Consider the following 11866-nt stretch of genomic DNA (forward strand, 5'->3'; position numbering starts at 1 on the left):
ACGAACCTACCCTGCCAAACGCCTGACAAGGGCAACAAAAAGACATCTTTTTCCTTCCATGGGAGCACAAAAGACCCTGCTTAATCAATCTTGTAGAACCTAGCAAGCAAGATCTCTCTACAATAGGCACGTAGAGTGAGCATGTCTTCGAATATGAACCCAAATGTTGGTGAAAACTGCGAATGAATGAATTCTATGAAAGCCAAGGAACGGAAATAAACCTTTAGATTGCACTTCAGACGATTTGTAGATGTAAAACAAAGTTTGATGATAAATTGATAGCGTCCGCATCATAAAATTAGATGGAAGGTGCATCTCAGCTTAATCTTGACATGCATCTGCATATATATACATGAGCATAACAAAAGGCATAGGGCCATCATCACAAAGGTACAAGGAAACTAATCTCATAAGGCGAAGCTGTGTCAATACCATCCACTGCACGAAGTTTATAGGACTGGTCACTTCTCTGTAAGGTCATGCCTTATACAATAGTTATGATTCCATCCCTTGTGGCAGTATCATCGCCCATTTCACTCTCTATCATTGCTGAGTCAACGAGAGACTGCACCCAAAAAAAAAAGGTGAAAAAACGAAGTAAACAAACAAATACATTTATTACTTGATATTTTCTGCACCACCACCGTGATTCCTCTTTCATTATCACACAAAATTGCCCCACCCAATCTTCTTAAGGAACATGGAGCTAAGCTTAGTACAACCCAAAACTTGAGAGGGTACACAGTAATGATAACGAGGTAAAATTTCCAAGAGCTTTCCATTTTCTATTTTCATTCTTTGCAAAATACTGCAAGAATCATCTTATATGATGTTGGGTACATTGCAGTTTCTTACGTGGCTACCTCTGTGTTATGTTATATTATTTGAGTTTTCCAATTCACATAGACAGAACAGCAGCAATTCAGTTTTACAAAATGCAACCACAAATGCATCTATGAACTCCAACCATGAAATCAATTGTATAGAAAACCGTCCAGCTATTTTGCAAAAACAGATTTCATATAATGAAGGAGATACATTGTACATTTTATAAGCAATCTCCACGGAGTCATTGCAAGTAAACAGTTGCGAGTATAAATTATCTCATGCTCCTCATCTCACTAATGCTGTCCGAAGTGACAATGGTTGTACTTTAAATGAATACACAATTTCCCATGAAAAGAGTGTCTGTTACCACATTAAACAGTCAACATATTTGAATTAGATAGGTGGCCACACTATCCACATACCCTATTTTTGTTTCAAAGTAAAAAAGATATCTACATATTCTTAAAAAGAAAAAGAAAAAGAAAAAGGTTTCAGGTCATTCACTCGAATAGATTTAATAAACATGACTAATTTAATAATATAATTTAAAAAGATATCAGCATCAAATAAAGTGAAAAAAAAAATTCAACAATAATTCAAAACAAAAGATTAATGCTTGCTAATATTATGAAAATATATTTTACAATATTCTTAAAATATCTAAGTGATTTTATTTGTTAACAAAGTAAATTAAATAAGAATCAGAAAATTACATGGAAAAAAAATATAAATCTCAGTTCCAATAAATATCATGTTAAATGAGAAAATCAAAAGGAAAAAAATTTTAAAAAAGTGAAAACAAAAAAACAAAAACAAAAACAAAAACGAAATTGACCTAAGTCTATCTAAACCAACACACCAAATCTATAACTTTATCATGGAACCAAGATAATGCTATAGAAAACAAATAAAATTGTTAAGTTCAATTCTCAAACCAATATAATATCGAAAAGTGAAATTGAAAAAAAAAACAACGAAAATAAAAGGTTCGAGTAAACTCTATTAAACCCGTTGAATCCATGACCCAAGACATGATATTGAGATAACTCCATAGAAAATAAAGTTTAAAAAATAACAAAATACTAATTTATAACAAATTCAATATTGAGGGATAAAACTTAAAAAACCTAAAAAAGAATAAAGCCAACCCGATCTAATCTTAAAAACTTGTGAAACAAATTATGAGGCCAAAACCAAAAAAAATATTAAATTATCAACCAACTAAAATAATTAGAGATAAAATTGAAAAAAACGAATTGAACACAAAAAAAAGATCAACAAGAAAAAAAAATATTAAGAAATAAAATCAAATCAAATTTGATATCAAAATATATATTGTCATTAAATTTTATCATTTTGAGGCATGTGGAGGTTAATTCTCATCAAGAAAGACAACTACAAAAATCTTACAAAATAAATTTTACTAGCCCACCATGTTTAAGGACTTACATGCATTCTGCAAGACTTGTAAAAATTATCACAAGTTAAAATCTATTTCAGAACGTCATATGATGCCTTTAAATCCTATTCTTGTCATTGAGATATTTCACTGTTGAGGTATAGATTTCATAGGTTAATTTCATCCATCATTTGATTTCTTATACATATTAGTTGCAGTAGATTATGTTTCAAAATAGATAGAGGCAATTCCAAGTCGAAACAATGATCACAAAACAGTGATAAAAAAATTTTAAAGAAAATATCTTGAGTCAATTTGGAATCCCTCGAGCCATGATAAGTGATGGTGGAACACATTTCTACAACAATTCATTTAAGTCTTTAATGAAGAAATATAAAATTACCAAGAAAGTTGTCACCCTTTATCATCCTAAGACAAGTGGACAAGTAGAGCTTGCTAATAGGGAGATCAAACAGATCTTGGAGAAAATAGTGAACCCTAATAAAAAATACTGATCTTTAAGACTTAATGATGCACTTTGGGCTTATCGAACTGCTTATAAAACATCATTAGGTATGTCACCTTATAGACTGGTATATGAAAAACCTTGTCACTTGCTGGTGGAACTTGAACATAAAGCTTATTAGACTATTAAAGCTTTCAATTCAAACAATGATGACATTAGTCAACTATGAAAATTACAAATAAATAAGCTTGAGAAAATAAGAAATGATGCATATGAAAATTCAAGAATTTATAAAGCAAGAATCAAAGAGTTTCATGATAAGAAAATATTGAGAAAAACATTGAATGTTGGTCAAAAAGTTTTGTTTTATAATCCTTAACTCCATTTATTTCCTGAAAAACTAAAATCAAGATGGAATGGTCCTTTTATTGTGAAACATGTATATTCATATGGGGCCTGTGATATCGAGAAGCCAAAAAATGACAATATTTTCAAGATAAATAGACAGCATTTGAAAGTTTACTTTAACCAAATTTAACACAAATAAAATCAAATCAAATCATGAAAGATGAAATTAAAAAACAATTCCAATCAAGAAAATGTTAAGGAAAAATATAAATAACAATCCAAACAATGAAGATCAAACTTGATATAAAATAAAAAGTCAATGATAAAATTGAAAAAAAAATTAATTCAACAAAAGATTCAAGACTAAATGCATTGCAATAAAAAAAATGAGGACCCAATTTGATTCAATAAACAAATAGACTTCTATGTATTTTGCAATGTCCGACATGTTTTTTGAGGAGGAAAAGAAGAGAGGGAAGGAAGAAAAAAATGCCTTTAGCACTCAACCGTCGCTCATCTAATGGAACTCACCCAACCACAGTGACAAGGGTGTCAAGATGCATAGAACGCCGCCTCAAAAAGCTACGTTGGAAATTTTTATAATACTACACGCACCACTTGAGAGGCAATAGCAGCACCCACTTAATAGCATGTGCCCAACACGCGCTAGCTGATTTTTTATTTTAATTACATTGTATATATATATCAAAAGACCCAATCACCCTTAACCCTACATGAGAATTATGAAAACAGTAAAATGAAATGACAAAAGTACCCCTGCATCCAAAACCAAGAGTTTAATTTTAAGGGGCATTTAAGTCATTGCACTGTGCAAAAAAACAAAAAGTCCAAAATGCCCCTTAAACTATGTTAGATGTTTTTGTCTTTAAGTGTCATTTAGTAATTACATTATGCAACAAAAATGTAAAAAGACTGATTAACCTTGTTCAATTTTGTAATGACTAATGAGTCAAAAAAAACTTCCTTATCCCTCAGACCAAGTTAATTAAGCTTGTTCTTCAAGGGCAAAATGGTAATTTTATTGTGCGACTCCAGCGAAATATGAGTGTGTGCACAGTAAAAAACTGAGCTCTTTTAGCATTTTTTGTAATAAACATGCAATAGCTAAGACAAAAATAAGCAAAAACATATAGATATTTTACTGCATTAATAATTTTGAATGTGAAAACTAGATCACTTAAATTTACTGATTGTTAGCAGACCTAAAAAGCCTATATCAGACTAAAGGATATTGAGGATGGTGTATCAAACTACACCTCTCAATGCTTGTAAAAGTAGTCAAAAAGGCATTTGGATTGGCAGGAATATATTGCTTGGTCTATAAATGCTACAACTAAAATGAGAATAAAGCATCTTATCAACCTTTTATAACACACCAACGCATGATATGCAAGCCCCTTCTTAAAGCTAGAAAATAATGTGTACAGGAATATATACATACATACATATATATATATATATATATATCATGAAATTTTCTCAAGAGATGCAGCGCACGTGCCCTTTACTAATGCACAGAAAATTTATCAAAATGAGTCTATCATAATAAATTAATATGATGTCAGAGTCGCAAGAATAGATAAGCTAATAAAATGAGAGAACCTAAAAATTACAAAGACATACAATAAGATTACTGTGGAACTGGTGCACAACAATTTGCAAGAATTTCCCATGTCAATCAAAAAGCACACACATTACGTTTAATACCATGTTTGGTACCCAACTTAAAAGAATCTGAATAATCCTGAGTCCTAATTGCTTGGTTAGTTATGCATAAGAAAATGGAAAGTAACCTTAAGTTCCTGTTCACAACTTTTAAGTCTGTTGGTGTATTCTTTCACTTGCAGAAAACATTTTTGTAGCTGCAGGAGAAAACAATCATTAAAACAAATGAAATGACCCAAAAAGTGCTACTCAACCAACCATAGGGTAAATGTTGCAATTACCTTCGTCAACTGCATCCTACGTTGTGAGGAGAACTTCTTTGCGGTCAGCAAAGCACCCTCCAATATCTGCATTGATCATCAAAAGTCAGGGAAAAAAGCAGACAATGGAACACTGTCTAAGCTAAAAATGCTTGCCTTCAAATTAAAGAAATACCAGAGCTTTTTTCTGTAAATCTGAAACAAATTGCTGTTTATTTTCCAACCTCTCCTCCATATGAGAAACCTGATAAGCCAAAACATAACTGCTTAAAGAAAACCTAATGCATGGGAGAGAAATTATTATGTACTCAAGGCATATTGCTTTCTCACTCACATAAAAGTGGGTCCCGCAATGATAATTTCCCTTGGGATCCATTTTATGTGTATCGGGAAGGGAGCGGAGCAATACACTGAGTACTACATAAGATATGATGGCCATAAAAAATAAGAAGCTACGTAATCAACTTCCTCAATTTTGTTTACTCCCATTTACAAGGTGATACCATTGAATGATATATGCAGTACGGGAAGATAATGTGAGCATTTTGTCTTTAATTTCATGCTTTATATTTATTTCCAAATAAACAGCATCAATCACGTCAAATCCATCCATTAAAAGCAGCTGTGCTATTGGATGTGTGGCTCAAGCCTTTACAAACATAGGAAAATCAAATGAAAAAATCACAAATGTCTCTCATTTAAAATTCAAAGGAGAAAGCAAACCTTGTTTTTAAGTTCATCATGCGTCTTAGTTGATCTCTCAAATTTTTCCTTCACCTGATAATAAGACGAAATCAGTAACGACTGAAAAGTCAAAAAACTCAACCCTAAACAAGAGCGTAACTCGTTTTACAAATTAAATTGTTCCAGGCTAACCTCATCATGGTAATCATCACTTGAATATGATGAAATTTCCCTTTTATGCTGGTCATTATATATGGAACTGGAAAACATAATGGACATTTTTATTCAGATAATTCTAATCAATTAACATTGTGACAGTGGAATAAATATGGCACACTCTCTTTACAGAATCATGTACCCAACAGGCAAAAGAATTCAGACCTTATCAACCAATTGATATGTAATACATGTTCAGCAGAAGTGAACTTTTGAAATGGTTCAGTTATTGATTTTGAACTAGAATTAAATTAATTGTAAGAAAGCACCGATCCAAAAACAGATAACAAATTACAATTTTTAGGACTGGTAATACTTGTTCATGACCATGAGATGGAACTTTCACCAACCATGGGCATATTATGATCATAGACAAACCAAATTTCAAGGATCCGTGTCCATGAGAAACATCATTACCACACCAACCTTTACAACTCCTAGTTGGCACATGAAGCACAAATTGAAATCCCCATCGAAACAGCCTCAATATTTGCCTTAAATTCTACTAACTGCCATTGCTGACTGACATTCCTACATGTATCACTCTCACAAGAACTCACACTATTATTGCACTTTCCACATTTCTTCTTCAATGACAAGGTTTTACAAATTTGCAAAGTACTTTTTATCAAAAACAAAATCATAAAAGCACCATTCCTTTGTGAATGTTCCATCCAACAAAACTTTGCTAAGTATTGTGATGGTCTAGCATGCAACAACCTCATTTAAACTCTCTGAAGGAAAAGAATATCCAGACTCAGTGACCAAGAGAAAATCCCTAAAGCAGAACCATAAAATTTGTTTTTAAAATTCTGCTTCTGGATTATCTGTGTGGTGTAGCAAGTTTTCCTCTTTCCTTCATTTGTGTGTATGTGGCAGGAGGGAAGATGGATTGAATTAAGACAATAAACTTGATCTAGTTGAAGATTTACTTTTGCTTCATGCTGCAATTTTTATTCCCTTTACAAGCACCACATCAGACACAACAAGAACCTTATAAGATGAATGGATATGCAAAAAAGCACAAATGTAGAGCTAACTTAATGACGTGGAGCATGGTACAACCATATTTATGAACCAAATAGACAAGACCAAGCATGAATAGAAGTCTGTGAAAAAACCTGGAAGCATCTAATATGAAGCTTCAAGTTGTTATTTTAATTATTTTTCTAGTTAATTTTGGATTTTAGTCATTTGTTTTTAATCAGTATTTAGGAATTCTAATGCTAGATGGATTCTATTAATTACGTAAGTTTTAGTTATGAATCATTTTCTATAAAGAGTTTTATTTTTAATTAGAAATCCTTTCTCATAAAAGATATTAAGGCTAATATAAATAGAAACGTTTAGTTTATTTTGAGAAGAAGGTTATTATTAAGACTTTCAAGAAAACAATGTTTTTTCTAAATTTCTCTACATTTTAAGTCTGTAACCTTAGGACTTGAGAACCCTAGCTTTTAACCACACTATACACACCATGTCTCTTTTCAAAGTTTTTCTTTTCATTTTGGTGGAATGTGGCATGTCTAGATATAGTGTAGGTAAACCAATGTAAGAGTTAAGATGCATCAAAACCAAATTGTTGCATAAGTATGTCATATGAAATATGTTCAGATACCAAAAACACCAATGAATGACATGAAAGATAGGCAACATAAACAAAGACAATATACCCATTCAGTTTCCTTGAGTTCTGATCTGAGGCCTTGTCGGCAATTGTAGAATTGCCATTGGTTCCACCCATCTCCCAATCTCGATCCCCATCAAGATCATGACCCCTTTCCTTATTCCTATCACTCTTCCTTTCTTTTTCTTGCTCATTATTCTCCAATTCTCTCTCTCCGCTACGATCTCTGCCATAGAAACCATCCCTTGCTCGATCATGAGGATGTGCATGCTCATATCCTCTTTCACTGTCTTCATCATAGCCCCAAGAGCGATCCCGCTCTCTAGACCTGTCATTGTGCCATTGTTGGTGCCTGTCATGATCATAGTCCCTTTCACGACCTCTTTCCCTACCCCTCTCTGCATGAGATCGGATATCTTCTCTAGTGAAATTTGATTTTCCACTTCTACTCGTTACTCCATTTACTCTTACAACTCGACCATCAATAGTCTATAAACAATCCTCACAGTGTCATAAGCTAAAAAAATCTAAGAAAATCCATTAAAAAAAAGGAAGAATTGCAGAGAGAGAGATTCTACCTTGCCATTCATGTCATTGATGGCATCAATTACAGATCTAGGATTTCTGAAAGTGACAAAGCCATAGCATTTTCCACTTGTCCCATGGTTATTAATAATCTGGAAAGCATCATCAACGAACTCAACTCTCTAAAGTTCTAAACCAACCATCTATTTCACTTGTAATTTTTGTTGCAAAAGAGAAATTCACTTCTTTTTTTTTTTTTTTTGCTTTATTTATTGTAGAATTTTAAGTAAGAACGGATGAATAAATTACCTTAACAGCAACAATGGAGCCATAGAGATTGAAGACTCTGCGAAGAGTATCCTCAGAGGCATTGTAAGGGAGTCCTCCTATATAAATTGACCTATCATCATCTATTGTCATTGTCTTCCTTCTCCCTGTAGCTGTAACTGCACCTGCAGTTATGTACTATCAATCCATTACTTTAACCCACTCTTGTTTGCTAGTTTAAATTTTAGAATGCTATAGAATTTATCCCAGAAAGTTTATAAGATAGAGAGCTTGCAATAAGTTCTCAACAGAAACAGCCAATCAAAGCTTCTTTTTTTTTTCCAACAAAAAACCTGACTTGCCTCAAACTGGTTCAACACCATACATGGTATTGCAAATGAATTTGGTTTGATATTATGATACACTAACATCAAAAACCAATCTTTTTATCTAAACCCAACTTTGTTTTTAAAACAGAAGGCATGAGATTAGGGGCATAAAGGATCAAACAACATAACAAAGAACTACACGCTAAACCTGATATAGATTATGGTAATTGTTATAATATTTTGTCAAGTATCTTCATAGAACTCATTCTCCTCTAATGAATCACAAACATAATTTAATTTATGAACAAAAACAAAAACTACTCGTGGTTGTATCATGATGGGAGAATATCATGCCCAACTACCAAACCACTCAACTGCTATCAAATTCATTAATACTGTACCTGTAATTACAACCTAAATCACAATCTAAAAACCCTTCTTGACTTTCGTCATTTCAATTGTCATGAAGTCAAGTTGCTAAAAGCCTATACCCATGGTCCTTCACCCTATCAAATGCTGGCCCAAAACAGAACAGTACTAGTCTCAATACCATCTCATTCATGCTCCTTTTAAATTATAGGATAGCCACATCTGCTGCGAGATAGATTATTGGATATCTAATCGCATCTACTTGGTTTCGTTTCTTAAGTCGATCTCTATCATCAAATTGTTGGAATCAAATTCTGCAGGACCTCATGTCTTAATACACTGTGTATATGGAATTACTTCACAAGGAAATAAAGTCCAGTTATGCAATATTACATCTGTTCAAGGACAAGATCTACTCAAGAATCCTGCAGAAGGGAATCCTGAAGAGCACATAGCACAACTCCGTTTCTTTGACTGCTGGACTAAAAGGTACAACAAAATCCGTAAAACCATCGAAAGGGGGGGGAAACCAAGTATAGACAACCAAACTATGGAACATCAGATCTTAAAGAATGACCATGCATTATAGAGAATACTAAACAACGTACATGATTCACTACAAACAAAAACCCATGAATATTTACTCCTCAGGATGTGTATTATAATTTAATCATTAAGAAGCACAATATTATTAATAACAAACCATTTATGCATTACTTGATATGGAGATTAGTGGGAATTAACACATTGCAGGTTTAGCTTAAAGAGGAATCCCGTTTCCTAACAATTGTTTATGCTGAAACAATTCCTTAACCCTGTTCTAATGGCTGGCTCACATATATATCTTCCTTTAAAGCAAATGGTGGTGTGCAATCAAAGAACCCAACATCTCAATAGAAGAAGAAGCAAATAGAGACAGATTATTTTCCAAATCATTGAAGAAACAACACTGCTATGCGCATCAAGAAAGCAAAAACGAACATGAACGAGAAAAGGAATCATACCTCACTGCAGGAAACAGAAGCCGTTCGTTGCCTCCCCTGAAATCTTAAAAACAACAAGTCTTCTGAAAAATATAAATAGTAACCTTAACCCACTTCCTCTATCTCTCTATCTTCTATTTATTATCACTCTCTGCGCCCTCTCTCTTTCTCACCTCTCCTCCCAAATTTCTTTTTTATTTCTTTGTGTATACCCTTTTTATTCCTGTTTCTTTTCTATTTTCCCTTTCAAGGAAAGTCGGGTTTCATTTTATTTTTTTTTAATGAAAGGAAGGTAAATATCTCATGTGCTAAAAAAAAAAAAGGTGATATGAAGCTGACTCACTACCTTCTGTAACAAAAAAATTGCTATAAAATAATAATTTTTATTATTATTATTTGGATCCCATTTGAAAAATCATGTACTACTTGGGTACAATTACATCTATTTGAAAAATCATGTACTACTTGGGTACTTACATCATTTACAAAAAAAAATAAAAAAATAAAAACTTATATAGTATGCCTATTTTTTAAAAAAAAAAAAAAAAAAAAAAACTTATATAGTATGCCTATTTTTTAAAAAAAAATAACACTTTACATCATCATATGCTAACTAAAATTTTTAAATTGAACAAAATAACTAAATAATTATTATATATAATATTTAAGCAAAGCAAAATGATAATTGGCTTTGCTTGATTGTCGCTCATTTGCATCATAATCAAATAATTAATTGGCTTTGCTCTCGAGTTCAACATAGACATGGCAGAGCCTAGTTCTTCTCCCCCTCCAGCTTCAAAGACTTCACATCAACCATCATTAGCTTCTCCTTCAAATTCAATATATTTTCTCTTCAATTAGAAACTAGGTGAAAAATTCAATGCATTCTCTCTCCAAATTCCACGGTTGGATTTGGTTTGTTATACTTTTTTTTTATCTGAAGATTTGATTGTAAGTGGTGAAAGACTTTATTTAGCTTATATTTTTGCATTATTCCTTCATTTTTTAATGGATAAATACCAAGTTTGTGTTAGTTTCAATTTTAATATAAAATATTGAGGTTGATTTTAAATCGATAAATACCAAGAATGTCTAGCTAATCATCCAATGTCAGCAGAAACAAGAAGGATATGGAAAGCTGTATTTGAAATTTATGTTGGAATTGGCCAATGCAAAAATGATTATTAATGCTAGAAGTTCATAAGATAATGTCCATGGAAATGGTGGATTAGTTAGGGCTGAAGTCCTTTTACTTTTAAGGGCCTCGTATGACAGCTTGGGTTAACCATATATAAAATAAATATTGTGTTGGAGTTATAATTAATGATAAGTTACTAATTTGCATTACAAACCTGGTGATGCCTTAGGATTTAGTCGATGTTCATTGTTTGGGCAAATTGGGTTCTGCTAATATGGTGGTTATTGCAATAGTTCAGGTTGGGATGGTAAGAAAAGGTTGCAACTTTGTTTGCTCCCATTTGAGGAAGTGGTGATGTTTTGGGCAATAAGGGTGATTATGGTTTTGGTATTGTTTTGGATAGAGTGGAGAAAAGGTGTTGCAGGGTCTTAATAGTTATTTATAATAATTAAACCATCTAAAAGTAATTTTGAGAGGAGAAATCACATAAATTCTTTGGGCAGATAAAATGGAGGATAGAAAGATGAGGATAGTGGCTAGGTTTTTTTTTTTAATTTGATGGCAAAATTATAATTTTTAATAAAATGAGTTTTGATCACCACTTGAAATATAATGAAAAGATATAATTAATGTAGAAAAAATCAAGTACTTATTTAACATTTCGGGTGATTGAAAATCTTGAACTTTTAAAATCTTTCTAGTTTTTACAAACTCTTAGGAAGGTTTTGTAACTTTCAAATC

At 32.4% G+C, this 11866-nt stretch overlaps 1 protein-coding gene across 1 annotated transcript; it reads right to left on the reverse strand.

The window, feature by feature from the left end:
• Positions 1-206: 206 nt before the first annotated feature.
• LOC105114376 (RNA-binding (RRM/RBD/RNP motifs) family protein) lies at positions 207-10206 on the reverse strand. Its single transcript, XM_011010900.1, has 10 exons — positions 10009-10206; positions 8349-8491; positions 8093-8191; positions 7561-8003; positions 5864-5930; positions 5711-5764; positions 5163-5231; positions 5009-5074; positions 4856-4924; positions 207-565 (listed from the first exon to the last, which is right to left on the reverse strand). The coding sequence occupies exons 2-10, from the start codon at positions 8457-8459 to the stop codon at positions 485-487; spliced, it is 1059 nt and encodes a 352-aa protein (XP_011009202.1). The 5' UTR covers positions 8460-8491; positions 10009-10206; the 3' UTR covers positions 207-484.
• Between the last annotated feature and the right edge of the window lie 1660 nt (positions 10207-11866).

This window comes from Populus euphratica, unplaced genomic scaffold (genome assembly GCF_000495115.2).
Source record: "Populus euphratica unplaced genomic scaffold, PopEup_1.0 scaffold515.1, whole genome shotgun sequence".
NCBI classification, from domain to species: Eukaryota; Viridiplantae; Streptophyta; class Magnoliopsida; order Malpighiales; family Salicaceae; genus Populus; species Populus euphratica.

Bases quoted from the DNA above. Each gene is read 5' to 3' on its own strand.
- LOC105114376 (XM_011010900.1), bottom strand. From the start codon at position 8,459: ATGACAATAGATGATGATAGGTCAATTTATATAGGAGGACTCCCTTAC. The intron at 8,004-8,092 runs GTAGAATCTCTC...GATTGTTTATAG, and splicing joins TCAATGACATGAATGGCAAG to ACTATTGATGGTCGAGTTGT. The intron at 5,075-5,162 runs GTATTTCTTTAA...TGATCAATGCAG, and splicing joins ATTTACAGAAAAAAGCTCTG to ATATTGGAGGGTGCTTTGCT.